Source organism: Vombatus ursinus, unplaced genomic scaffold (genome assembly GCF_900497805.2).
Source record: "Vombatus ursinus unplaced genomic scaffold, bare-nosed wombat genome assembly UNPS02014770.1, whole genome shotgun sequence".
NCBI classification, from domain to species: Eukaryota; Metazoa; Chordata; class Mammalia; order Diprotodontia; family Vombatidae; genus Vombatus; species Vombatus ursinus.
This window is the reverse complement of record NW_020954548.1, coordinates 993,713-1,021,559: the sequence shown is the minus strand read 5'-3', so window position 1 is coordinate 1,021,559 and position 27,847 is coordinate 993,713. Positions and strand designations below refer to the sequence as shown.

General features: G+C 47.3%; 1 protein-coding gene across 2 annotated transcripts; it reads right to left on the bottom strand.

Moving 5' to 3' along the window:
• Nucleotides 1–41: 41 nt before the first annotated feature.
• Nucleotides 42–21,719, bottom strand: LOC114043778 (regulator of G-protein signaling 11-like). Of its 2 annotated transcripts, none has more exons than XM_027863008.1 (17): nt 21,539–21,719; nt 18,965–19,061; nt 17,990–18,040; nt 15,321–15,427; nt 12,662–12,713; nt 10,192–10,250; nt 9,807–9,883; nt 9,216–9,297; nt 8,057–8,125; nt 5,976–6,005; nt 5,556–5,617; nt 5,048–5,161; nt 4,579–4,694; nt 4,039–4,126; nt 3,122–3,260; nt 1,623–1,705; nt 42–1,095 (listed from the first exon to the last, which is right to left on the bottom strand). In XM_027863008.1, the coding sequence occupies exons 1-17, from the start codon at nt 21,599–21,601 to the stop codon at nt 963–965; spliced, it is 1,422 nt and encodes a 473-aa protein (XP_027718809.1). In that variant the 5' UTR covers nt 21,602–21,719; the 3' UTR covers nt 42–962. The 2 variants fall into 2 exon arrangements, with proteins under 2 accessions (XP_027718809.1, XP_027718810.1); XM_027863009.1 differs by lacking the exon at nt 21,539–21,719 and adding an exon at nt 20,885–20,987.
• Nucleotides 21,720–27,847: the final 6,128 nt, after the last annotated feature.

Below are 27,847 nucleotides of genomic sequence, written 5' to 3'. Positions count from 1 at the left end.
TTGTTCAGATATGGGTTAGACTAGATGACTTACGAATTCCCTTCCAAATCCAAGATTCATTTATTTGGAGATATTTCCCTTTGGGACAAACTGGAAATCAATGGCTTCAATCTTTTCTGATATTTGGGAAGCAGGAAGTTTTGCGTTATTTTTTCCTCCCAGCAAACAGGGTTCCTGCACTACCCTGGAGGGTCCGGCTCAACAGAGCTACTCTTCTTGCCACCTTTTGGGACTATGAGAGCTTGCCATGGGAAGGAAGAAGAAGAAGCCACTGCTTATCCAGGAACCTGAAGTATGCTCCTGGGGTTTCATGCATGTGCACGCATGTATATGAAGGGCACCTGGAGACCTTAAGATAGGTAACAGCTGCTCCTTGATGAGCTGACCCCAAAAAGCCATAAAAACAGCTACCCGCCTGGAGAGCCAGGAAGGTTCTAATGGAGCCTGTGGAAAGGCTCAGAAGTCACCAAGCCAGGGTTGGCTGGACAGGGGACCGAACTGGACTTCTAGAGTTGGAAGAGGAAACCTTAGGGAGCACTTTGGATCATCTAAGTAACTTGTACAGGAGGGAAACTGAGGCCCAGAGAGTGACTTGCCCAACGTTAGGCTGCAAGTTAGCAACAGAGCTAAGACCGGCACCCTTGCTGCACCTTGTCCACTGCACCATGCTTCCTCTGCCAAAGGCTAGGGTGGGTGAGATACCTGCAGACTGACTCTTAGGATTAGGGGTAAGGAGTTGGTGGGCATTATAACCTCTCCTTGGAGGACACTGGAGATGGCAGGGTCAAGGAGGAAGGAGAGGGAGCCCTCACACATCTCGGTTCATGAAATGCGTTTCTCTCTGTCCCCTTCCCCACACCCGGCACCCCCAACCCCTCCCCTCTCCAATTACATCCTCCAGGCTGTCAACCAGAGGAGAGGGAGGAGTGGCCACAGAGGGAAAGGGAGGACTGTCGCCTTGCCTAGCCTTCCCCTCCCCCGGCAGCAGAAGCCAGGGCCTTATTCTTGTCCTCCCCCTTGGGATCCTGTTCTGAGGGCAAGAGGAGGGCCGGGCTGGGGCTGGAGTGGCGCTGCTTCCTCATGAATGGGAACACTCTGGAGAGACAGACAGACAGAGGACAGAAGGATGAAGGCTGGGACCCCCAAAGGGCAGTGCAAACGCGGAGGCCTACCATGGGGCATAGGTTGTGTCAAGCCTTTCGCTCTACTTCTCTTTCTTGTTCTTTGCTATTTCTCTTACCCAGTGGGTCTGAGCAGGGGGAGAAAGGGAGTGGCAATTTGTACATATTGATTCCTGTGAGCTTCTGTGGGAAAAGGATACTGAGGAGGAGCTGAGAGGTTGAGACTGCTGGTTATTCTCCAGTTTTGCCCCCATTCTCTTGTCTCAATAAGAGACCTCTCCCCCAAGTTGATCCATTCCATGGAATGGGATAAGATGAGGGTGACTTGCATGGTAATTCCCAATTCCAGCTCTCTCACATGGCGGAGTGGTTATTGGTGTAAAAGGCCAAGGGAAAGACTGCCTCATCCCTCCTGTCTCCCAACCCCCTCCAAATCCTTTTATTTTGGAGTTTAGGAAATAGAGTGAATAGGATCATGGCAGGGAAGGGGGTGAAGCTCACCGTTTCTTAGTCTCTGGTGGAATCACAGCCTCTGCTAGGAGTGTCTTATACATGTCAGACTTTAAGAACCTGGGATAGGAATCCTGAAAGACAGACAGGCCCACCTTATTCCAATAGCATTACTTACACAGTTGTTTTGAAATTTATGCTTTTGTTTCCCAGGACCATAAAATTACCTTCTTGTAGAACAGAAAGAGGTTGTTCAAGTAGTTTGGTGCAGAATCATGGGATTTAGAGATCTAGTCTAATCCTTTTTACAGATTAGGAAACTGAGGCCCAGAGAGATGTATGGCTTGCTCAAAGTTACAGGTGGGATGTAGCAGAGAAAAGATTCAAACCCGGGCCCTCTGCCTCCAAACTCAGAGCTCTTGCCACTACCTCATGCTGCCTTCTTAGTAGGTGTTTAGCCCTTCATTTAAAGATAGATGCCTCCAGAAAAGAAGAGTGTAGGGGCAGCTAGGTGGCACAGTGGATAGGCCCTGGAGTCAGGAGGACCTGAGTTCAAATCTGGCCTCAGACACATGATACTTCGTAGCTGTGTGACCCTGGGCAAGTCACTTAACCCCAATTGCCTCACTAAAACAAAACAAAACAGAAAAGAAGAATGTCCAAGTCCACAGTTTCCTCCTCAATTTGATAATCCCCCCCACTCCCCATCCCCACAAGGCTCTAGGAACAGCTTGTGAGGAAAGTCCATTAATGACCCCATTACTCTGTGCTTTCTATGTTCTTATAATTATCTGCAGGACAACTGTCAGATCTAACTCAACTCAGAAGGGCAGCTAGGTGGCGCAGGGGATAGAGTGCCAGGCCTGGAGTCAGGAAGACCTGAGTTCAGATCTGGCCTCTGACACTTACTAGCTGTGTGATCCTAGGCAAGTCATTTAACCCTGTTTGCCTCAGTTTCCTCATCTGGAGAAGAAAATGGCAAACCACTCCAGTATCGTTGCCAAGAAAACCTCAAATGGAGTCACAAAAAATCAGACACAACTGAAATGACTGAACAGTTATGCAACAATTCAACTCAGACATCCAATAACATCTATTCTGATTTTAGCTTGAGTTTTTTTTTTTTTTTAAGGCAATTGGGGTTAAGTGACTTGCCCAGGGTCACACAGCTAGTAAGTGTCAAGTGTTTGGTCTGAGGCCTGATTTGAACTGGTTTTGTTTTCTGTTTAACATTTGTGTTTCCACCTGTATGTAGCCTTCCACTTGGAAGCTGGAGGGGAATAAAGCATGAGTGAATGATTGAATGCATCCATTCCAAGCCCTAGGCGTTTTAGTTAAGGGTCTCAGCCAGTGGGCCACTTGACCTTCAAGGCATGAAGATAAGCAGGGGTGGGGATCCACAGGGAACTCCTTTAGCATTTTTCTAAGACAAATGCATGGGCTTCTAGCTTCAGACCCAACTACCTTTCACTGCCCTGACAGGGAGCTGATGCCTTAAGACAGGAGTCCTTTTGTTTTTCCCAACTCTGCTGAACCCCTCATCTGAGCACCTTTTTCATAAGCATGTAGATATGCATCTGGGCATCATCCATGACATAGCGATGGGGTCTGCGGATCCCTTCAAGCGTCTTCTCCATAGTCTTGCTGTCGATGTTGACCCAGCGTGTGGCCCCAGGGGCCAGAAACTGTCTGAACCCCAACAGTTAGAGAAATATGGACAAATTAGCAGAAGGGCTTATGGCCTGCGGTCTGCCTTTAAGATGCCGTTTGCTCATCGAGGCACTGGAAAAAAACTGGAAAATGATGTTTGCTCTTCTACCCCCCATACCCCCCATCAGAGTCTCTCCTTCCCCACTCTTAAGTACTTATTATGTAGCTCATTCTTGTTCCCACCTGGCTTTTAAACTAATCCTCAAATAATTTTAGGGGAGATATTATGTGTCTCAGGAATGTTTATACTTTTGGAAAGAGTAGAGAGAGAAAGGCATGGTCCCTGTGCCCTTCTGTTCTGTTACTAGGAACCAATGTCTTGGTATACCCCATCCCCATTCAGCAGGCTCAGTTAGACCTCCTAACACCCCAGAGTATCTGGTGGCCCCTTTCTGGCTAATCCCACCTCCCCTTCATCAGAGAGTGAAAACTGGGTGTAGAATTCCCAAAAGGAAGCATAAAGTTGTTAATTTGGCCTGAATGCGAAGTGGAAGAGAGGCAGCTTGGGGCTCAGTGCTCCCTCAAACATGGTATCAAAAATTTCCTATCCCACCCTCACCTCAGTAGACCTGGATACATAGACAGCAGAGGAATGGACCTAATGACCTCTGAAGAAGAACCCCTTCTGACCGGAAGATTCTCTGCCCAGACACCAAGACCCTTTCTAGTCTCTGCCCCACCTGCCAGGAGTGAAGGAACCCAAGGGAATTTGGAACCCAGGCTGGGATCTGGTGGCGGGGAAAGAGGTGAGGCTCACTGGTAGACAGAGTCGACACTCTCAGCAATCTTGGACTGTTCCCCGTATCGCAGGTCCTCACATGCTTCCCAGAAGCTCAGGTTCTCAGCTGGGTGGGAGGGAGGAGGGGATGACCAGAGGTGAGACAAGAGAAGAAATATTCAGGGAGAAGCCCCTGAAGTCCGTGCAGAGTGAGCTGGGGCCCCTGACTGCACACCTAGCCATCCTCCTGAACATCCTTCCATTCCCACCCTACCCCCACCAGCTGGGGAGGAACAAGGAGTCCTTGGCTCACAATGTTCTGGTGAAGAGACAAGGCTCCAGGGAAATGGGAGAGCTGGAGAACTGGGAAGAAAAAGGCTGTGCCGGGAGCAGGAAGGACATCATCCTGCCCGGCATGCTAGCATCCAGGTGGCCAGAAAGACCCGAGTTCAAATCCTACCTCAGATACTTAACCTGTCTCTGCCTCCATCCCCTGACTGTTATCACCCAGGATCCTCTTGGGGCCCTGTATCTCCTACAGGAACATGGCCAGCAGTGGAGTGGGGGTAGCTGTCTTACCACTGAACTCTTTCTTGAGGAACTCCATGAACTGTATATGGCCCAGAGGATCCCCCAGGAGCTCTCCGAAGTTAAAGGCCCAACGCTCAACCCGTAACTTAGTAGGTGTCGTCACCCTAGGCAATAAATGTGTAAGGAGGTGGCAGCTTCTTTTGTGTCCCCCACCCCAAAGAGGAAGAAACCCCAAGTATCTCCCCACAGCTCTCAGAATTAGAGAAACGGATCCAGAACTTATTAGGGCGGTTACCATTCAGGGCCCCCTAGGATAGAGACCTTAGATGTTGCCTAGCTTGAGCGATGAGGCCCCCTAAATGGGAGGGCCTCGGTGAATTCTGGAGCCAGATTCCCTGTGTCTGGGCCCATGATCCCCACCAAGAATCAGCAGTAAGTGTGGGATGGTTATCCTACTGGAAACTAGGTTGTTTTCAGTGCTCTCCACCCTCCCTCAGCAGGTGGGAGGAATACTCACGTGGGTGCATTCATTGACCAGTAGTCCGTATCGTCAGTGATCCAAGGGTTACTGGGCAGGCAGCCGGACATGATGGGGTCATGGGGCATGTACTGATCATTGAACTTGAGATATCTGGGTGGAGAGAACCCACAAGGATAACAGGAACATGGATTTAGATTTGGAAGAAACTTGGAGGTCAATTAGTTCAATCCCCTCATTCTAGAGATTGAGGAAACTGAGGCGCCAACTGGATAATGCCCAAGGTCACAAAGGTAGTAAGTGGCAGTGCCAGAGAATGCAGATGATTTGGGGGAACACTCCCTACTCAAGAAGGTCTGGTTGAAAGGAAAGGGCTGCTATGGCAAGAATAAGCCCAGAGAATCCCAGATGGGGCTCAAGAGAGCCAGGGGAGTGAGTATGGGTGGGGACAAAGGAAGCATTTGGGAGAGATCTGGGGTGGACATGTATGACGTCCCCACCCTCCCACCTGCCCAGACCCTGCTCCTCCCAATCCTGAGGCACTCACGCTTCCAGGCAGATAGAAGACTTCACCCTAGTCCTACCCATTGCCTTCTTACAGTACTCAATCTAGGTAGAGACCCAAGAAAAAAGAGGTGAGGGAGGGATCAGCTCCAGCCAGCTCTAAAACAGCCAGACTAGCCAGGGACGACCTTCCAATTGGGTGGATGGGGACAGCCAAGCCTCCTTTGCCTTTAATCTTTGTCCATATTTACCCAATTAAAAAAAAATTAAAGTGGGATATCCCCATAGCCAGGGGGTAACCAGATTCCACCCACAGCCCTGTTATTCTGTTTCTCCCAGCAGGCCTTAGGCTAAACACGGGCCACATGTGGCTTGAGGCCGCAGGTTCCCCACCCCGGAAGAATCCCAAGGCCCCACAATGTGTTCCCCCTCCATAGAACCCAAAGACAGTCTAAGGGCTTACCTCTCGCTTATAAAAATCCATATTTTTAGTCTGAAAAAGATTAAGAAAAGGAGGGTGAGGGCAGGACAGAGCAGTCTGGTAAATGGGGGGCCATGAGAGACCCTAATGGGGAAAACTTCTTTTTTCTTCCCTCCCACTCCCGACCAAAATCAGGAAGAAGAAGGAAGCATAATTAGTGAGTGAGTTACCTATGTGGCATGGTGGAGAGAGTGATGGGCTTGGACTCAGGAGGACCTGGGTTCAAATCCTGCTTTAGACTTACTAGCTGCAAAACCCTGAGCAAATAACTTCTTTCTTCCTCAGTTTCCCCATTTGCAAAAAATGAGATAGCTCCTATCTCACCAGGTTGTCATGAGATTAAAATAAATTCTAGTTATTTTTATCTCATAGGCAAAAAGCTAGCAGTGCTCATTGGATAGAACTTCTCCCCTGATGAAGGCAAGCTTACAGTCTTTCCCCCACACTTCTGATCACTTCCCCAGTCCCAAGCCCTGGCTGGACTCTAATCCTACCAGCCTCTCAGATACCAGTGCCTCTGATCCTTAAGATGACCAGGAGAGAGTGTGGCTAGCTCAGTGGAGTCTACCCCCTGCTGTCGGGGACACATCTGAGGTCCTAGCCTTAGATGTAGTTCAGGTATATAGAAATGTCCATAATTTTAGAACTTTCAGAGAACCCTGTTGCTGTTCAGTCATTTTAGTCATGTCTGACTCTTTGTGACCCCATTTGGGGTTTTCTTGGCAGAGACACTGGAGTGGTTTGCCATTTCCTTCTCTAGCTCATTTTACAGATGAGGAAACTGAGGCAAACAGGGTAAAGTGACTTGCCCAGGATCTGAGGCCGCATTTGAACTCAGGTCTTCATGCCCCGATGCTCTGTGCCCAGCCCCATGCTGTGTGCACTATGCCGCCACCTAGCTGCCCACGGACAACCTTAAAGGTCATCTAGTCCAATCCCCTCAGTTACAGACAAGGAAACAGGCCCAGAGGAGAAGGAGTTTGCCCAGGGTCACATAGAAGGTCGGAGACCAAGCTTGGATTGGACCCACTTAGCTCCCATCCACAGGGCTGGGATCAGAGTCAAATCAAATAAGTTGAGTGTTAATGGGAATCCTTGGTCACATCTGAACTTTTCCACCCCAGGGAGCTACTGGAGGCCTTGAATGGTCCAGTATCTAGCTACAGCTGAAGGCCATAGCCATGGAGGTACCTCTAGTCTCAGGGTACAACATTAACTATACCAAGACCCCAAACTCCAGTGCAAAACGATGGACTGGACTTGGCTGGAAGGGAAGAGGCTTCTGGAACTCTCTTTTTAAGGCTCTTGAGTCCAGGCAGGGGGAGGGGGAAATGAAGGAAGTTTCTGCTTCCCAGGGGCTTCCTCATTAGAAGTCTCCTGTGCCAATAAAATCACAGGTCTGGTTCCAAAAATAAAAAGTTAGACAGGGAATTCAGCCTGGCCCTGGCCTGTCTGAAGCAATCAACCGTCACCAGCCACGAGACAATCTCCTGTTGTCTAATCCCTCCCCGAACCTTCTGTTCCCATATAGGGCTGAATTCATAGCTCCTGGTGCCTGGGGGACCCAGCACTGCCTTTTAAATCAGAGGATCTACAACTCGTAGCTTCCATGTACTAGCTGTGTGGCCTTGGCCAAGCCACTCGACCTGGGTGTCAGCTTTTCCAATTGTAAATGAGGGGTTTGGGCTATGTGGCATTCCGGGTCCCTTCCAGGTCTAGAATGCATAATCTTAGGGGTCCTTGTCCCTGAAAATGCTTCCCATTCCCTTAATCATCCTTCACATTGTGGCCAGTTCCTTCTTTGTGTACGGTCAGGGGAAGGGGTTGAGGGTGAGGGAGAACCAGGAGCATGTGAGGTCTTGAGCCACAGCCAGAGCTGGAACCCAGCTAAAGAGGGAAGAAGGGAGATGGGAAGCAAAGGGGGAAAAGAGGTTGAGGCCAGCCCCAGGTATGGATCCAGAAATCCTGCCAGAGTTGACCTCCTTGCAATTCTTCCATAGGGCAGACAGGCAGGGGTTATTTCCTATTAAATGGGGGAACCAGGGCAAAGAAGAGCCACTCACCATTTGCACCCTGGTGGTATAGCAGTTACCCCGCTCAGGTCCCTGCTCCATCACATTCAGGACTCCTGGCTGACAAAGAAATGGGGGGGGGGAGTGGAGTAGAAATGGAAGAGTCAACTCTCCACTTCCTGTTGTCCACCCCCTCCCCAAACCCTCTGCCCTCAAGTGGGCTTCATGGCTCCTAGCCCTTGGGTATGGTGGAATGCACACTGCCGCCAAGTCAGAGGACCTCCAACTTGTTTCTGATATGGTGCTAGCTGTGTGGTCTTGGTCAAGTGACTTGACTTCTGGGCCTCAGTTTCCCCAACTGTTAAATGAAGGAGTTGAACTAAGTGGCATCCTGCATCCCTTTCAGCTCTCTATAATCCTTGTTCCTAAAAATGTTCATCATCATCATCATCATCATCATCACCTTCATCATTCCTCACATAATGAGTAGGATACAGTGGGGCTAAGTGGGCAAGAGTTCAGGTTCTGCTTCCCACTCCCCTGGGCCAGGTCCATAGGGCAGGGTCTCCCCAGGCTCATAGCCCCCAGCCTCCCAGTGGAGGGTGGGAATGGAGCCAGCTTCAAACCAAGAAATCCTGTCCCGTCCTCATTTCACAAAGAGGGAAAGGGGAGCTAGGTTCCTGATTGGCCTGGTTTGGAATGAGGGAAGGGGGGCAGGGCAGGGAACAGCTTAAAAACTAAACACCTTCTAGGATCCCGGCTCCCCCAAACCCTGCTGGGTGGCTCAAAGAGACTGTGGTTACCTTCAGCTACAGCAGAGGGAGACAGAGAGTAGAACTGACCCCTGACTGGACTGAAGAGTGAGGGGCAGGGGAAGCAGATCATGTCCCAAAGTCCATCCATCTAATTCTCTGCCCCCCCCCACATCTTCCCTCACTGTGAGGCCCTGCCAGCCCCCTACCCTATTCAGTTGGCCTCAGAGAAAGTTTGCTTCTGTGCCCCTTTTTCTGAGCTCCTCACCTAGGTCCCCTTCCCCATTGGCCATTTCCAATGACCACTTTCCCCCCTGTCTGCCAGGCCTTTCCTCCCCTCTACTAGTCCAGATGCCTCATTGCATAGGGAAGGGATCCTGAGGCCCAGAGCGGTCAAGCAATTTGCCCAACATCACAAAGCTCCCTGATCTGAGGGGAACATGGGGAGAGTCTCTCACCGGGGGCCGATTCACCAGCCAGTAAGCCTGCTCCTGGCACTCAATGACAATTCTGTCCCCTTTCCGACGCTGCTTGGCTGCTCTGAAGGGAAGGGAGGATGCTCAGTCAGAGATCATGCCAGGGAGGAGGGGAGAGGCTGGGTCAGACAGAGATCAGGCCGGGATGTGCTGATCTCAGGGGAGAGCTGACTCTAATCCCTGCTCTCAGAGAAGATTAAGCAGACCTGGGAAGGGGTGGGGTAGAACCCAAGGCTTGCTGGAGTAACTAACACTCTCCCCCTAACATCTGGAAAGTCTGCTGACCAACATCTGGCCATGCCCATTTTCTCTTATCTCCTTTCCCAGCTGAGGCTTAGCTCCTGGTTCTGTATCCTCCAGAGATCCATCCCTCCCCCACTCCCAGCCCCCCCCTCTAGGCAGTGCCTGGACAGAAGCTAGGAGGAAAGGGGAGAGAGTAAGGCAGGGGAGTGTTTGGTACAGTCCCTGGTCCAGAACACAGACTCAGGGGCTGTGGCCAGTGTGACTGTGGCCCGAGACAAAGGGTGGGGTTTGTATGGGGGTAGAGGGAGGGAGGGAAGAAGGACGGCTCACCTCAGCTGCTCCCGGGCCTGCATCACTACAAAGTCCCATGTGTGATTGATCTTCTTATGTAGCTGGTTATAGTAATCCTGCAGGAGGGACAGGAGGAGAGGGGCTCCAGTCAGGGGGTCCCCTACTCAACCCTACTCCTGCCCCTGCCTTATGGCTGTCTATGCAGGCCCCATCCCCTCTAGGAGAGAGGCAAAGGGTAGAGGGCCCTGAGGCAATTCTGAGTTGGGGGGCCTAGCCAAGAGGGGAAGGATCTGGGTGGTCTGTGTGTCATCTGCATTGAAGAAATAAAGGCAGTTTCTATATCGCCATAGGTATCCCCATCAGTAGGGAGGTGGATCTGAATATCTTGGATGGGGCAGTGGGGCTGGGGCTGGGGCTGCCCTACCTTTTCATGCTCAATGAGGTCCCCTTGTTTCCGTATATTCTTCTTGGCCAAATAGATAGCTGGAAAAGCAGATGTGGCATGAACAAACATGTGCATGTATGTGCACTTGCCAACATACATGCATACATGTACATGCACCATAGAGAGAGGGAAAACTGGTGGCTAAACACCAGCTTTCCCCAGTAGCATCATCCCAGGAAGTCCTACCCTGTCCGTGGAGGCCTGATCATGTGCCTATCCCACCTGTTAGAGACCTGAATCCTGTACCTGATATAAGAATCTTTTAAAAAATTCATGAGAGTCTAACTGAAAATGAATTCCTCTGTCCTTTAAGATTATCAGACAGATTTTTAAAATGGGAAAATAATTTAACTTTCTGTACCATTATCAATGCAATTTTTGTGTAAAAATTCAATTTTGAGAACTTATTACCCAAAACATATTGCTAAACTTAAAACTCAAACCCAAAGCCTGAATTTCCATGATAGATAAACTTTGGAAGCCAATAATATACATCTACATATAGTTCTTAGAGAAAATGGACTAATCCTGTTACTTTTTTCTGTGATCCAGGGCAAGTCACTTAACCCACATTGCCTCCAAAATTTAAAAAAAATTTACTATTCCATTTAATTAGAAAGTTTTTACATTACATCTTTATCTTATTAGTTTGTTTATTTCCCCCTTTAGAGGATATCATCCCTATATTATAATTAGACCAAAATTGTAAAATGGTCATACTTGAACCCTATTGTAATAACTTAGAGATGTTCCAGCATCAATTTTTTATTTAATAGATAGTGTTGCACTTATAAAACTTCTTGATTATAGAAATATATAGAAATAGAAAGGAAAAAGGACATAGTTATAATCATAACACAGGGAAAAACTCCCTTTGCTCTGTTGGAAAAAAATTCCCTTAGCTCTGATTCCAGGCATGAGTCATATCTGACAGCCAATCATGTAGTGATAAAGGAGTGTTAAAGGCAAGGCTCAGGATTAACCAGGTGGGGAATTTTCCTTTTCCAGAAACGAAATAGCACAATGGGGAAATAGAGTGAGAAGGATCCTACCTAGGCCATGTCCTCGATTGTCTCCACAACCTTTCCCAGGGACAAACATCCACCTTTAGGCAGTTCTCAGACTGCCGTATATGCCATTTTCTACTACTGGCTTTATAACAATTCAAACCACTATCCTGGTAATCAAAGCTCAAAACAACAGTAAATTTACAGTTTCAGGAATTTTTACCCAAAATAGCAAAATTTCACTAACCACATCTTAGAGCTTGAATATTTTTCCTGATGTTTCCCTAATAGTTAATATTTGTTAATTTAATTAATAAATTAAAATTAATTAATTAACATCAATCCTTTACTTATAAATTAAAACTACCCATAATTCTGGGGCTTCAAACATAAAGCAAATACCTAATAGTTGACTCATCATTAATATGATGAAGCCACATCTTTAAACTACCTTATACACTTTCATAATAGCCAAGATTTTCAAATGAAAATCTGTTATTACAGTAGATATTATTATTAGTAGTAGCAATAGGGTTAGTATTATTATTACCTGTTTATAACTAAATATGCCTCATTAAATATTTAACAGTTTTGAAATATCTAATCTTTTTTTATTACATCCTTTTAAAAGCCCAATTCATATGTAACAAAATCCAGATTAAAAATTGCTTTGTCTAACATCATTTCTATTTTATAATTGTCTTTCAAATTTTACAATATAAGAGAATTTAGAAATACTATACAATTTAGAAATACAATAATGACACAAACAATAAACTTCAGGTGACATCAATTGCATTTTCAAATTATCACATTAAAATCATTGATCTCATTACCTTTGGCATTTTAAAACCACTTTAAAGTTATCGGGTATAGAACAATTACATTAAATTAGAGAAATAACAATAATATAGTGCTTAGCATATGCCAGCCACTGTGTTAAGCACTTTACAATCATTACATCATTTTGATCTCACAACAACCCTGAAAGGCGGGTGTCATTATTATTTTTCTCTTTACAAATCAGGAAACTGGGGCAAACAGAGATAAAATAGCTTGCCATAAATTACGTAGCTAATACATTTCTGCAACTGGAACAGAGAAGGGCGGGCTCACCAAGGACAGAGGCAGCAGCTGGGAGGGGCCTGATGAAGGCTGGCCCTGCCCCGACCAGTCTTGAGGAAGAATCAAGGAAGAGCTGAGCCCCAGTGGGGCAGGAGCCCTTCAGTGAATAGCTGTGTGACCTTGGGCAAGTCCTTCACCCTCTCTGGATCTTGATTTCCCTTAATTGTAGAAAGAGGGAGCTGAACTGCATGACCTCCTGGGTGCCTCAGAGATCTGACATTCCTGTGAGTCTGACAGTCTCTGCGCCCCCCCCCCCCACTATCAAATCATCCGCAATCTGTTAGCCACAGCCCTGCCTCTGGCCCTGACCCACTTACCATAATCCAGTTCAGCAGCTGGCCACTTAGTGCTCATCCAGAAATAGGGTGTCTAGGGGGGAGGAGATGGAGAACAGGATATCATCATGGCTGGAAATAGCAGAGTGGGGTCCCCCATTCCCCCAGGAAGCCTTTCTGGAGGAACCTAGACTTTCCTCCAAACTTGTAGTCAAATCAAGTCAACAAGCTCTATTTTTTTTTTTTTTAGGCAATTGGGGTTAAGTGACTTGCCCAGGGTCACACAGCTGGTAAGTGTTAAGTGTTTCGTCTGAGGCCAGATTTGAACTCAGGTCCTCCTGAATCCAGGGCCGGTGCTCTATCCACTGGGCCACCTAGCTGCCCCTACAAGCTCTATTATTTAAGCTGTATGCAATCAGGCCCTGTGCTAAGAGCTGAGGATACAAAGGAAGCCAAAAAACACTGTCCCTGCCCTCACAGAGCTTATATTCTAATGTGGAGAGAACATGCAAATAACTGTATTATTTATAGGTTATTTATAGGATATCTTGGAGGTAATCTAGGGAAGGCCCCAACATTGAAGGGCACCAGGAAAAGGCCTCTCAAATAAGGTGAGATACTGATTCCTGGAATTGCACAGAGTGGTACAGAGTGGTACAGAGCCGGCTGCTGTGGACAGATAGGATTAGTGAAAAATTAAACCTAAACCTTAGGCAGAAGCCAGATGCTCTTTCAGGAAGATGGAGAAGCAGAAAGATGCCCTTTCCTGAGGACAGCATCCCCATTTCTTCACGAACAAGCACGTATGGCCTATCCCCCTCACTTGATTCATAATTGTGGCATGGGAGGCCCTTTACCACCCAGACCAGGGCCCCAAACTACCCCTTTAACATTATCTACCACTACTGAAGACAGATCCTCTCTGTTCTCTGAATTGGATTTTTTTAATTCTACCTGCCTTTGTTCATGTCCTTTCCTTCAATCTAAAAGGGCAAAGGAAAGAGCTTTAGCCTTGGAATGAGAGGTCCTAAGCTCTGGCTCCAGCTCTGCCATTCATTCATTGTGTAACCTTGTGCAAATTCCTTTTCCTCTCTGGGCCTCGGTTTCCTTATCTGTCCAATGGGGACAATAATGGCTGCCCAGCTTGCTCTGCAAGTTTGTCGTAGTGATCAAATAAAAATGTGCTTTGTAAACTACAAAGCCCCGTATGCTTTTGAGAGGCTGTTATTTAAAGCCAAAAAAGGCCTTAGAAGTCCTTCTGTCCACTTCTAGGTCTGGAGCCCCAGAGGGAGGAAAGTAGTCCAAGGTGACCCACAGAGGAAGGATTGGGAATGAGCAATGAGTCAGGAGTTAGAAGTTCAAGGTCTGAATCTCAGCTCTGCTCCTTGTTTCCTGAGCAAGGCATTTCACTTAGCTGAGTCTCAGTCTTCCCATCTGTAAAATGGACAGTTTTAACTAGAGGGTCCCCGAGGGACCCTTCCAGTTCTAAACTCCTATGACCCCTCTCGGTCTCAGCCTACTTCATCATTTCCTATAAGTGAGGTTTCCTCTAGGGTGGCACAAAGCTTATTTTGGCAGTAAGACAATCCTGTTCCTTATTTTCCTCCCAAACTCACATCCCATGGCTACCACTCCCTTCCCCACAAGAAGAGGGTGGGGCAGGCCTTAGGTACCCAGCCACCAAACTAAGTGCCCTCCCAGTCCACTTTCCAGGGATTCCATCTCTAGCTGCAATTAACTTGGCTGGAAATGGGCTCCCCAATCAGCACTAGAGATGCCTCAGTTGTTCTTCCTGGCTAAGTAAGCTCCCTGCTCCCCACCCCAGCATAGGTGCTGAAAGATATGGGAATAGGGAGGAAGAGGAGGAGGTAGTAATAATGATAATGGAATCATAGGGTCACACATTTAAAGCTGGAAGGGACCTCATTTAACAAGTAAGGAAACTGAGGCCTAGAAAAATGAACTGCCTTCTTCAAGGTCATACCTCTTGTAATAAACAGAAAAGCAGGGATTTGAACCCAGGACCTCAAATTCCAAATTCTTCTCACTATTCTCTGGTACTCTGTGGTCCACAAAGCTCTTTGCTTCATAACAATCTCATAAGATAAGTGGCTCAAATATTAGCCCCATTTTACAGACGAGGTAACTGAGGTTCAAAGAGTTTTTAGTGATATGCCCATAGTCAAACACTATTAGGATGGGAGTGGTAGCACCAAGGCCTGAGCCCCAAGCTTCCAATAGCAAGTAGAGTGCTGGTCCCACCACCCCCTTGTTCCCTCTCTTTTGCCATTTTTATGAAGTAAAAATAATATGTGAAAAATGCAAATCAGGTCTTTTGCTTTAAGTGAAGAACTGGGAGAGGGGCCAGCTGCAATCTAGGAGGCCTGAAGGGGGTGGGAGAGAGAGGAACTAAACTACACCTATCTACTGGTTAGCTCCAGCCACCACAACACTAATCCTAGAGAGCCCCTCCCTCTTTGAAGCCAAACCCAGGAACTGGGTACCCCGGGGCCTTTGCCAGGTTAGCTGGCTGGTGGGAGGGTGTCCCACCTTTAGGGCTGGACACCTCTCCACCACCACTACCACTACCACCAAAGTATTCAAAATCTGCTATGTGACCTTGGCAAATCCCCTCACCCTTTCTGGGTCTTGATTTCTCTTAATCATAGAAAGATGGAGTTGAACCGGAGGGCAGTCTCACCTGGAACCTGTATGGGGAATCATCTGCTCGGAGCACAAGGCATTGAGGGTCCTTCAGGGGATAGATGTAACCATGTTTCACAATGAGATTCCCCAGATGTAGAGATTCTGCAGAGGGAGAATTGGGCTTAAATCGCTTCTGGAAATGGTATTTAGTTCTGGGGACCACTTTTTTTTTAGTGTTGATACCTTTGATTTTCACGTAACCTTCACTTCCAAATTTATCCCTTTCCTCAGTTCTTTTTTTAATATTGTATTTATTTTATTTTTAATTTATGGAATAAAACAAGCATTTCCATAACAGTATAATAAAAAGATGATTGCGCATGAAACTGCAAATCTATTATGTACAACTTACTACTCTTTTTAAATATATAATAAAATTATCATGTAAATTTCTTTTTTTTTCTTTCCCCCTCCCCACCCTAGAGATGGCTGCCATTAGACACAAATACGTGTGTATATATATATGTAAAATCATTCTATCTGTGCTTCCGTTTATCAGTTCTTTCTCAACCCTTCAAACAAGTCTAACAATGTATGCATAATCCACACCTATAGTTCCCCAGTAACCATAATACCAGGTGTCCCAAAAGTTTTAGTGCAGCTTTAAGCCTTAATATTAGATTAGTTTTATTATTTAAGCCTTAATAGCTCCCTACCCTGATTAAATCATACCACTGGTCAAAAACCAAACCATATGTGCCAGGTACTATGGCTACAGAGACTATAATAACATCTAGCATTCATTCAGGACATTAAATGTTTGCAAAATATTTGACACATTATCTGATAATAATAATAATTTGTTGTTGTTCAGTTGATTCTTTGTGACCCCATTTGGGGTTTTCTTGGCAAAGATAATGGAGAGATTTGCCATTTCCTTCCCAAGCTCATTTTACAGATGAGGAAACTAAAGCTGAGAGAGATTAGATAATGAGCCGAGGGTTATATATCTAGGAGGTAACCAAGTCAGAATTTACACTCAGGTCTTTCTGACTCCAAGTCCCCCACTATCCACTCTACTAGCTAGCTGTCTAATTTCTACCCTTACAGAGCTAATATTCTATTGAGGGAAAACATGTACACATCAAAGTGATTAAAAATAATACAAATTTTACATTATTGCATATTGTATAACCTATATCAGATTGCTTGCTGTCTAGGGGAAGGGAGAGAAGAGGGAAAGAGAGAGAAAAATTTGGAACTGAAAATCTTTCCAAAAAATGAATGTTGAAAATTATCTTTACATGTAATTGGGAAAAAATTCTATTAGAATCTTTAAAAAAAAGATACAAAGTTAATTTCAGGGTGGGGAGACATTAGATACCAGGAGGAATCAGGAAAGGCCTTGTATATGTGCCAGAATGAGCTGGTATTGGAAGAAAAAGCAAGGGATTCTAAAAGAGATTTCCTCATCTGTCAGATGAAGCATTTGGTGTATTCCTGCACTGAATCCCATGATCCTGTAAGCCCTGAGTGAGGAGAAAGAGGAGGAGGAGAGAGAGGAGGGGGAGGAGGAGAGAGAGGAGGGGGAGGAGGAGGAGATGGAGAGGCAAGAGGAAGAGGAGACAGAGGAGGGGGGAAAGAGAGAAGGAGGGAAGGGGGAGGAAAAGAAAGGGGAGAAAGGGAAAGAAGAGGAGGAGGGGAAGGGGGAGGGAGGAGGGAGAGGAGGAGGAGGGGGAGGAAAAAGGAGAGGGGAAAAATAGGAAAGGGAGGAGGGGAAGAGGGAGGACGAGGAGAAAGGGGAGAAGGGAGAGATGGGGGGAGGCGGGGAGGGAGAAGGAGGAAGACAGAGTGTGAGCCAGACCAGGGTGATCAGAAACTTGCGGGGAACCAGGGAGGGATTCTGAGTCAGCCCAAGCCAGCCTCCAGCAGCTCCCAGCCCAGAGCCCCAGGTTATTCTCAGTTATTGCTTCTGCTCTGCTATTCAGTCTGGGTCTTCACTATCTTCCAGTCTCCTGAGAGAAGCCGCCTGTTTTCCTGCAGTGGGTATAGAGCAAGTGAATTCAACCCTGGTCCCCAGTGAGAATTAGATAAAAGCCCGACTCTCCAGTCCCATTAAAGGCTGCTGGAGGGAGGGGCATCAGGCTCCTAGAGTGTGTGTGTGCAGGACCAGGAATCTGAGCTCTGCAGGAAAATGACCCCCATAACCCTCATGAGGTTCCAGTCCCCATACCATGCTCCCCAGCTCCTGCGGAGAGGTCCCAGCTTCTATTTAACCTCACCCCACGCTCTCTCACCCCAGCCCCCATCCTCTTACAGATTATAGAATCTCAGAGCTGGAAGGGACAGCCTAAGGCATCTACCCCAACCCACCCACCCAACCAGCCGTCATCCAGCTTTGCTCGAATACCTCTGGTGCTGGGGAACTCACTATCTTTGGCAGCTAGCTCACTGCACTTGGAGATTACACTTCCTAACAAGGAATTAAATTAGGAACAATGATCATCTCGAAGATTGGACTGAGCCCTCGGTCTTCTCAGGAGGAAAGAAAGGGAAGGGTAGAGGAAAGACCATGTTTGGAATGGGACTGGGAGACAGCAGCGTGGTGCCCTTCCTGGGTTTCTCCTGCTCTGTAGAGGACTTGGAGGACAGGGGCAATGTTTAGTCAGTCCCTTCTGCCTGAGAAGCCGGAAATGGTTCCTCCCTACCTCGATACCCTCTTACCTTCCTCTGAGATAGAGAATTTCTGGATGAGCCACTCCACAATGTCACTGCCTTTTGAGAGAGACAGAAAGAGAAGGAGAAAATGAGACAGAGAGAGACACAGAGACAGAGCAACACAGGGAAAACAGTCAGGCCTGGTCCTGATCTCGGCTCCCTTTCTGCCTCCCCTCCCCCTTCTTCCTCCCTGTGAGGAGTGAGAATTTGGCAGCACTGATAAGACTGGTGAACAGGAAGGCAGGAGGGAGAGGCAGATACAGGGGAAGGGACGGCATGGGCAAAGCTGAGCAGCACAGAAGGTGCCAGACCAGGCAACCCCCTTCCCCAGAGCAGCTACCCAGGCCAGTGGGCAGCGTTTCTAAGGCTGCTGATGTCACTGGACACAGGGGTCACTACTCCACCCTGCCTAAGACCACAGTTAGATAGGGGGAGACTCTCCTCATTTCTGGGGTCCCAAGGGAGGGCTCCAGGAGGGACGCTTCCTGCCCTACTCTGTTAGCTGGGCAAACACCTAGGGGTCCCAAACACAAAATGGAGGTGAGATGGGGTGGGGTCAAAAAGTCCGGGAGATTTGGGGTGGCGTTGGGGCTCTCCAGTAAGAAGATGGAGCCTTGGACCCCAAGCTCTTCTCAGCTCAATCCCTGCCCCCAACCTGATGCATAATTGATAACCAAGTGCATTAATGGGAGAGAAGCTATGGGGGAAGGGCAGAGGAGTTCCCCTTTCAGAGCTTAGGGCTGGTGGGCTGGGCCACCAGCACCACAGGGCTCATGTCCTGGCACTTCATCCTAGGGGCTTCACTGAGCTGTGGGGCTCCCCAGGGCCTGGTCAACTTCCCTACACAACTGACTTGCCTTTGCTGTCTCTCTCAGAAACCTTTCCAAAGTAGTCTCCCCTCTCCCCAGGGGGGCCTTAAGCTGGACTTAGGCACCTTAGAGGCTTTCTCTTCTCCAGTCCCCGCAGGACTACGGGACTCACCGGTCATGGCATGGGGAATCACTGTGATGAGCAGGCGCTGATTCCGCATCTTAACACCCATGTCTGGGTCCTGCATGCCCACAATCACACGCTCCATCTGCAGGATACAAGGATGAGAGGCGCCCCCACCCCCCCAAAGCTACAATGAGCCTAGACACTGTCCAGGGCCATCATTTCTGTTGGTTCAGGGAAGGAGGTGAAGTCTTGTCTGCCATCGGTCTTCCCTCCCCTCACCCCTGCATCCTTTTCCTATCTCAGTGGGCCCCACCTCTCCTAGCACTTTAGGGACCCAGTATTCTCTCAGTTTCTCCATTATCAAAGTCTGCTCCCAGGAGTATTTGCATTTTAACTAGGAATCAAGTCAAATGAATGAATCTTGAATGGTAGAATTTCAGAGCTCTCTTTTTGGTTGGGGAGGTGGACAGGAGGGCCCTCAGAGCCTCTGAAATCACCCTAGACCCCCTCACAAGCAGCCACATCTTCTGCTTCTGTATAAAATTGTTCCTCCTCTCTAGGGGACACCCCCACTGTGTTCCTGGGGGAGGGAAAAGGGGAGGGACTGCCTAGGGCTGGGCAGAAAGCCAGAGGTAGAGGAAACACCAACCTCCTTTTTAACATTTTGTCCCAGGGGCTGAGAACTCTTGGGAGGGCTCCTGGTTCTCCTTCCCTCCCCACCCCCCCACCAAGAGTGAGAGCAGGGCTCCCCCCTCCCCCAGCCTTCCCTCCTGGGGGCCAGGGTAAGAGTCTAGTCTATAACAAAGCAGGCTGCTTTTATTTTTAGCATTTGACTAAATGCCTTCCCAGCTCAGAGCTTGGCTCTTTCCAGGGCCAAGGGAAGGATGGCGCCGATCGGCCCATGGCTCTGCTATCGAGCTGTTTATTCCTTCCCAGAGATCAACAGCCTGGCCTCCCTGAAAAGCCAATGGAATGAGAATGCTGGGGACAGAAAGGCTCTGGGAAAGTGTCCTGAGAGGCCTCTGAGGAAGCCCGGTAGAGCCGGTTAGGCAATGCAAAAGTTGCAGAGATTCTGAGGAGACTAGGGAAATAGACAGAGGGGGAACCCAGCTTGGACAGCTAGACCACAAAGGATCAGATGTTTAAAGCACAGCATAGGAAAATAGCCAATCAAAACTGGGGGTTGGGGACTTTCTCCTTACTGAGCCTCAATTTCTTCGTCTGCAAAAGTAGGGGTTAGACTGATGGTATCTAAGGTCCTTCCATAACTATAAGCTAACATTTCCTGTTCTAAGGACCCCTCCAGCTCTGACCTTCTGTGTTCTAAGGACCCTTCCACCTCTGACATTCTATGTTCTATGCTAGTCTCTATTCTTTCTTTTAAGGTCCCTTTCCAGGCCTGATATTTTATGTTCTGTGTTCCAAGGACATTTCCACCTCTGACGTTCTATGTTCTAAGAACCCTTCCACTTCTGATAGTCTATGTTCTAAGGTCCTTTCCAGCTCTGACATTCTATGTTCTCTGCCCCAAGGCCACTTTCAGCTTTGACATTCTATATTCTATATTTTGAATCTTCTTCCAGTGCTATCACTCTGTGTTCTATGAAAGCCAATCCAATTTTTTCAAGGTACATTAGGATATAAAGAATAGTCCCAGGACCTGGAAAGACTTTAGCAGAGACCCATTGCTTCTGGAGAAGGACCAGGCCAGAGACCAATGGAAACCTTTGTCAAGGATGCTTGGGACCACAGCAGCCTCTGGCCAGAGCCCCCATCTAACCACAGATAGGACTGAGAAGAATGATGGTGCCACTCCCAGAAGGGTGCGGCAGCAACCCTACTCATATGCACATAGATCAACCTGCTCCAGGGAACCCAGAGCCAAGAGGCCATCAGCAAGAAGAAAGGGGAGGGCAGGAACAGGGGAGAAAGGGTCTGAATCTGGAGATAAGGGGTGGGGGCTACCTCAATGACTCTTCTGTTCCTCCCAAGAGGAGCCAAGTTAAGACCACTCAGGACCAATCAGCCACTGGAGGAATGCTGTAAGTCTCATGGCCAGAAATCTTAGTGTCCCCAAGCTAAGACTCTTTTCTCTTGCAGAAAGGACAGCAAGGCAAAGTATCCCTAAGGTCCTCTTAGAGAAATGGGGTTTTTCCTGGTTCCTCTCACACCACGCGGCCTCTGGTAGGCTGTCCCTCTTCTGGATTTCCCTACAGCACAGAGCACCTCCTTCCCAAGTTCATTCCAGGTCAGAGGGTATCTGCTAAGTGTCTAAAGGTCCCAGGGTACTCCCCACCCAAGGTCCTTCCAAGCCATAGTGTCTCTGCTAAGCTGTCTTGAGGGACAGAATCCCTTCTCCCCCAGCCCCCTCCAAGTTCTGCCTGGCCATCGGACCCTCCCTGGGCTCCTCCCCCAGGACACAGGCTCTTCCAAACCCATGACCTCTTCTCCCCAACAAAGAAGGTGTGGCTGCCCCCCAGCCCCCTCTTTTGAATCCCCTCCTATCAGTTGGCCAGCGAATCAGTAGACAAGAGAGATGAGCTCATTCTGTCTCCCAGGGGAGGACCATGGGATCACCAGGCACAGGGGTTGGGGAGTCAGGCTCCCTGTCCCTCTTACCTTACTCAGGCATGGCATCTGGACTTTGTAGCTGCCCCCCTGGTGGAGGGCGTTGATGGTCATGGCCCCTGCAGGGGCAGGCAGAGCTGGGCCAGGCAGATCGGGCGAAGAAGAAGGGACAGAAAGAGAAGGAGGAGGAGAGTAGAGAGAAAGAAGCCGACCCAGGCTACTGAAAGCTCTGGGATGCTGAGCACTGAGCTGGAAGCCCCGGGGGGGCATCCCGCCCACTGCCCCACCCGCCCACTGGCCTCTTCGGTTCTGCTGCCACCTGCTGGACAGTTGAGGATGGGTCAATTGGGGCGGTTGGAGGAAGAGGGGACCCAGTTTGCTGTGATTATTCAGTCCTTTTCAGTCATGTCTGACTGTACTTTATGACCCCATTTGAGGTTTTCCTGGCAAACACGATTGGGGTGGTTTGCTCTTTCCTTCTCCTCTTCATTTTACAGATGAAAAAAACTGAGGCAAACAGTTAAGTGACTTGCCCAGGGTCACACAGCTAGTAAGTGTCTGAGGCTGGATAAGTAAATAAATGGTGGCACTACTGACCATACAAGATTCTTGTGGGGAAAGCACTTACTTGGTCAGCCTTACAGGACTATAAGAAGCCTGAGTTAATGCTATTAGTAGCCTTTCACTTTCATCATCAAAGACCTAACATTGAAGATTCAAACCTTTATTGAATATCTGCTGTGTGTCCAGCATTGTACTCAAGGTGGGGAGATAGGTGAAGACCAAGGTTCCCCCTTAGACAGTATGCAATCTCCCTTGGTGTGTGGGTGAGCAGAATGGAATGGACTCAATCCTGTGAGACAAAGAGAGAACACTGTTGGATGGTGGGTAATGAGGTGGGGCACAGAGAAGGAGGAGGAGGTCTGCGTGTTCCCAATTCCAGACACTTCCTTCCCCAAAACAATCCTGGGAGCCCAGACTCAGGAAGTCTGCTCATCCCACGTCCCAAAAGAAAAGCCCAACTCCAGGGGACAGATCATTTATTTACTCACCTTGGGCATGTTCTATTCCTCTAATAGAATATGAGTTCCTCTAGGGCGGGAACTAACTCACTTTGGTATTTGTATCTCCAGTGCCTAGCACAGCCCAGGTATATTGTTAAGTCCTTAAATGCTTGTTAATTGATTGATTGATTGATTGATTGATGGAGGAGGAGGCAGGGACTCCCATGCCTCATAGAGTCAAAGAGAATCACAAAGTGTTAAGAGACCTTGGCTGGGTCTTAATCCAAGCCCACACACCACCAAGAATCCCCACTACAACATTCCAACTGACCCTTCAGCAGCCTGCTTCTTGTTTTCTAGGAATTATGACCATCAGATCACAAATTTAGAGCCGGGAGGGCTCTCTGAGGTAGACTAACCCAACTTCATGTTATTAATGAGGAAACTGAGATGTAGAGAAGTGACCTTCCCAAGTTTGCACAGATATAAGTATCAGATCTTGGATTGAAACCTATGTCCTTGACTTCAAATCCAACATTCTTACCACTAATAATAAGTAGCATCGGGGCAGCTAGGTGGTGCAGTGGATAAAGCACCAGCCCTGGATTCAAGAGGACCTGAGTTCAAATCTGGCCTCAGACTCACAACACTTACTAGCTGTGTGACCCTGGGCAAGTCACTTAACCCCATTGCCTAGCCCCCCCCCCCCAAAAGAATAATAACTGGCATTTATATAGCACCTACTATGTGCCAGGCTCTGGGTTAAGTGCTTTACAAATATTATCTCATTTGATCCTCACAGCCCTGGGTGGTAGGTGCTATTATTATCCTCATTTTACAGTTGAGGAAATTGAGGCAAACAAAGGTTAAGTGACATAGGTGGTAAGTGTTTGAACCCGGATATGAACTCGGGTCTTCCCAACTCCAGCACCCTAGCCATTGTGCCACCTAGCTGCCCATATGCACATTATACAATCTCTAGGAGATTTTATGCTCTTTACCACTTTACCTCCAACTGGGATTATTGTATGGGACAAACATGGGACAATTCTCAGGGACTTCAGTAATTCTAGATGTGAGAGTCAGAATGGGGAGAAGCAAAGAAGAGTGGCGTTCATTCATCTATCCATCAATCCATTCATTCAACAAACACTTTGCTTATAGATTCTGGAAGGGAGCTTAGAGGCCCACTAAACCAACTCACTGACTTTATAGAGACACCTCTGGAGGTGAAGTAATCTGCCTATGATCAAACACAGAGAGTCAGGAGCAAGAGGTAAGATCTGAACCCAGATCCTCCCGAGTCCAAATCCAGTATTCTTTCTACTCCATGTCAGCGTTTTTACACCCATCTTACAGATGAAGAAACTAAGGCGTAGAACCACTAAGGGATTTGCCCACGGTCATACAGCTAGAGCTAGTATTCAAATCCATTTTTTTTTTTTTACTCCAGGCCCAGTGTTCTTTCCGCTGTACCATGGCATCATTTCTGGCTAGTCGGGGAATCAAAGAAGGCTTCATGAAAGAGGAGACATTTGAGCTAGGTTCTGTAGGATGGTTAGACGTCTATGGCAGGGATAGAGAAGCAGGCACTGAGAACAAAGTGGTCTGTGGGTGGTTCTATGGACAGTGTCTTCTGGTCAGATTGAAACAGAACACTACATATAAATGGGGAAGTGAGAGAGAAGACTGGGAAGATAAGGAGGCATCAGAGTTCAGAAAGCCTTGAATGCCAGGATAAGGTATTTATAGTCTATCCCGTGGGTGCCAGGGAACTACTGAACGTTTTTGTGTATAGAAGCGACATGATCAGGAAAATATACTGGAAGATTACACAGACAGCAAGGGGATGCAAGATGAATTGAATGGGGAGACTGGAGGCCCAGAAACCATTAGGAGGCTATTGCCCTAGTCTAGTTTAGGGCTGATTAAGACCTGCATTAGGGAAGCGACAGTGTGAGTGAAAGGGACACAACTATGATAAAATTTAAGAAAAAGCAAATTCTGTGAATAAATTATTATACCATATATACATTTTTAAATTTATTTTTAGTTTTCAATATTCACTTTTGTAAGATTTTGAGTTCCAAATTCCCCCCCCAAGACAGCATGCAATCTGATATAGGCTGTACATGTATGATCGTTAAACATATTTCTACATTAGTCATGTTGTAAAGAAGAATCAGAACAAAAGGGAAAAACTACGAGAAAGAAAAAATAATATGTTTGGATCTGCATTCAGACTCCATAGTTCTTTCTCTGGATGTGGATAGCATTTTCCATCATAAGTCTTTTGGAATTGTCTTAGATCACTGCATTACTGAGAAGAACTAAATCTATCAAAGTTGGTCATCACACAATGTTGCTGTTCTTATGTACAGTGTTTTCCTGGTTCTGCTCACTTCACTCAGCATCAGTTCATGTAATTTTTTCCAGGTTTTTCTGAAATCTGCCTGCTCATCATTTCTTATGGAACAATAGTATTCCTTTACTTTCATATACTATAGTCTGTTCAGCCCTTCCCCAATTGATGGGCATCCCCTCGATTTCCAATTCTTGGCCACCACAAAAAGAGTTGCTATAAATATTTTTGTACATGTGGGTCCTTTTCCCTTTTTAATGATTTCTTTAGAATACCGACCTAGAAGTGGTATTGCTGGATCAAAGGGTATGCACATTTTTATAGCCCTTTGGGCATAGTGCTAGTTCTCCAGAATGGTTGGATCAGTTCACAACTTCACCAACAATGCATTAGTGTTTCAATTTTCCCACATCTTCTGCAACATTTACTATTTTCCTGTTTTGTCGTGTTAACCAATCTGATAGGTATGATGTGGTACCTCAGAGTTGTATTAATTTGCATTTCTCTAATCAATAATGATTTAGAATATTTTTTTTCATATGACTATAGATACCTTTAATTTCTTCATCTGAAAACTGCCTGTTCATATCCTTTGATCATTTATCAATTGGGGAATGACTTGTATTCTTATAGATTTGACTCAGTTCTCTATATATTTTAGAGGTAAGGTCTCTATCAGGGACACTGGCTGTAAAAATTGTTTCTCAGCTTTTTGCTTTCCTTCTGATCTTGATGGCACTGGATTTGTGCAAAAACTTTTTAATTTAATGTAATTAAAATTATCCACTTTGCATTCCATAATGTTCTCTATCTCTTATTTGGTCATAAATTCTTCCCTTCTGCACAGATCTGACAGGTAAACTATTCCTTGCTCTTCTATAGAGTGAATTTCTAATTGAATGAGTGAATGTTAAATCATTTATTAAGCATCTACTATGTACAAAGCACTTGCTAAGGCTTAGGGGTACAAAGTGAAAAAATCCAAATAATCACTGCTCTCAAGGAGCTGGTATTCAAAGAGGGTGAGAGACCACATATATGGAAGGTTTCAGCTGCTAGACAGATGGAAAGGTTTCATGGTCTCCAGGGTGCAGCAGCCAAGGAAATGGTAATACCTTTTCTTTAATGCCATTTTTATGGATATGCATTTCTGATGCAGAACCATTGGACAGTGATGAGGACTTTGGGGCTAAGAACTTACTTTTCCAAGTCTTCTGCAGTTATGACTTGGGGGTGGGGGAGGGTGGGGAAGGGAATGGCACAGGCCAAGGAAGTTGTCACCGAGGTGGTTTCCTTGGACTATGGCTTCGGGGGGGCCAGGCTGGAAGTAGGGCCAGTGGTCTGGGAGGGGGGATGCTTCTGCTGTTCCCAAAGTTCTTTGGCTTACCTACTTGTCAGTGATAGCTTTTCAGTGGATGGTGGTGGAGTCAGGATATTGGGGAAAGGAGTAGGAAAACGGAGGATGAGGTTGGATATACCAAAGGGGAATATTCTAGAGAAGGGGGCACTTCCCAGTCCCAGCCCTCCTCCTCTGCCCTGGCTAGGTTTCTGTCCCTGAGATGCAATTAATCTTTTCCTAGTCTCAGAATTTATGCTCTGTTCCTCCCCTTCCCCTCAAAACCTGCAGATGAAATTTAGGGCAGTCTGACTCCCAGTCTGAAGGAATATTCTAATGACTTCTTAGCTAAGCAAAGGTAGGGGGAGGAGGGGCGGGATTTGCCAATGATCCACTCAGATATGTAGGTTAGAGGGTACCTCCATTAATATGGCTCCCCTTCCCTTTTATCTGCCCCCTCCCCACTAGGGACTCTCCTGCTATAAGTCAGCAAGCAGGCCAAGGTTGCCCTCTTGTGACAGCCAAAAGAAAAGGCACCAGTGTCCCCAGCCTACTTTCAGAGAATTCAAAGTTTCCAGTCCCATCCCCCAAACAGGGAGGGAATCCTGGGAGATCATTCAGTCCATGCACATCAGCTCTGTGTCCCTTGATGAACTTCTGCGTGTGGGCTTAATTCCAGGCTTGGACAGGTACATGAGTGGCCTGTAGGAGTTACATGGAGGGATGGGGAGGTGCTGTACTGGGATATCCCTCTGTGACAATTCATTTCCCAGCTGGATTCACAGAGGTCAGTCAGATAGGGCTTTGCAGAAGGTGTACCCTGAGCTAAGGACAGAGGCTGAGTCAGTAGGGGTGTGTAGAGGCAGGAGGGCTTAGTGAAGAATGCAGGGGCTCAATGATGGGTATAGAAATGCCTTAGTGACATAAACGAGGCTGAGTCAGTGGAAAGAGAAGTCCCATGGAAATGGGGAGTTCCGTGAGGGGATGGGGGCTGAGTGAGAACAGATTTTCCATGAGGAGAGATATGAAAGTTCAGTGATGATGACAGGGGCTTGCTTGCTTAGTAAGAGAATGCAGGCTTAGTGAAGAGATAAGGGCTTAGGGAAGGGAGTATAAAGCATGAGGGCTCAGTAAAGAGACCCCTAGGTGGCAAAGTGGATAGAGCACCGGGCCTGGAGTCAGGAAGATTCATCTTCTTGAGTTCAAATCCAGTCTCAGACACTTACTAGCTGCATGAGCCTCAGTTTCCTCATCTGTAAAATGAGTTGGAAAAGGAAATGACAAACTACTCCAGCACCTTTGCCGAGAAAACCCCCTGAAATGACTCAACAGCTACAATTTTGGAGGCTAAGTGAAAGGGACTGTAACTAAATGAGGCCTGAATGACTGGGGGGCCGAGGGATCGGTCAAGGGTAGGTAGCGGCTTAGTGAAGGGAATGAGGGCTCCTTCAGGAGGACTGGGGGCACCGTGATAGGGAAAGAGGCTTAATGAGGGGCCAGGGCCTTAGCTGGGGTCAATAGAGGCTTGGCGAAGGAGATAGCGGGGCTCAGTGACGGGAACTGGGGTTTCGTGAAGGGATGAAGAATCGAAGAGGCCAGCCTTGGATAGCCCTGGCCGGCCAGAGCTGAGCGGGGGCTGGAGGCTTATTGGCTGAAGA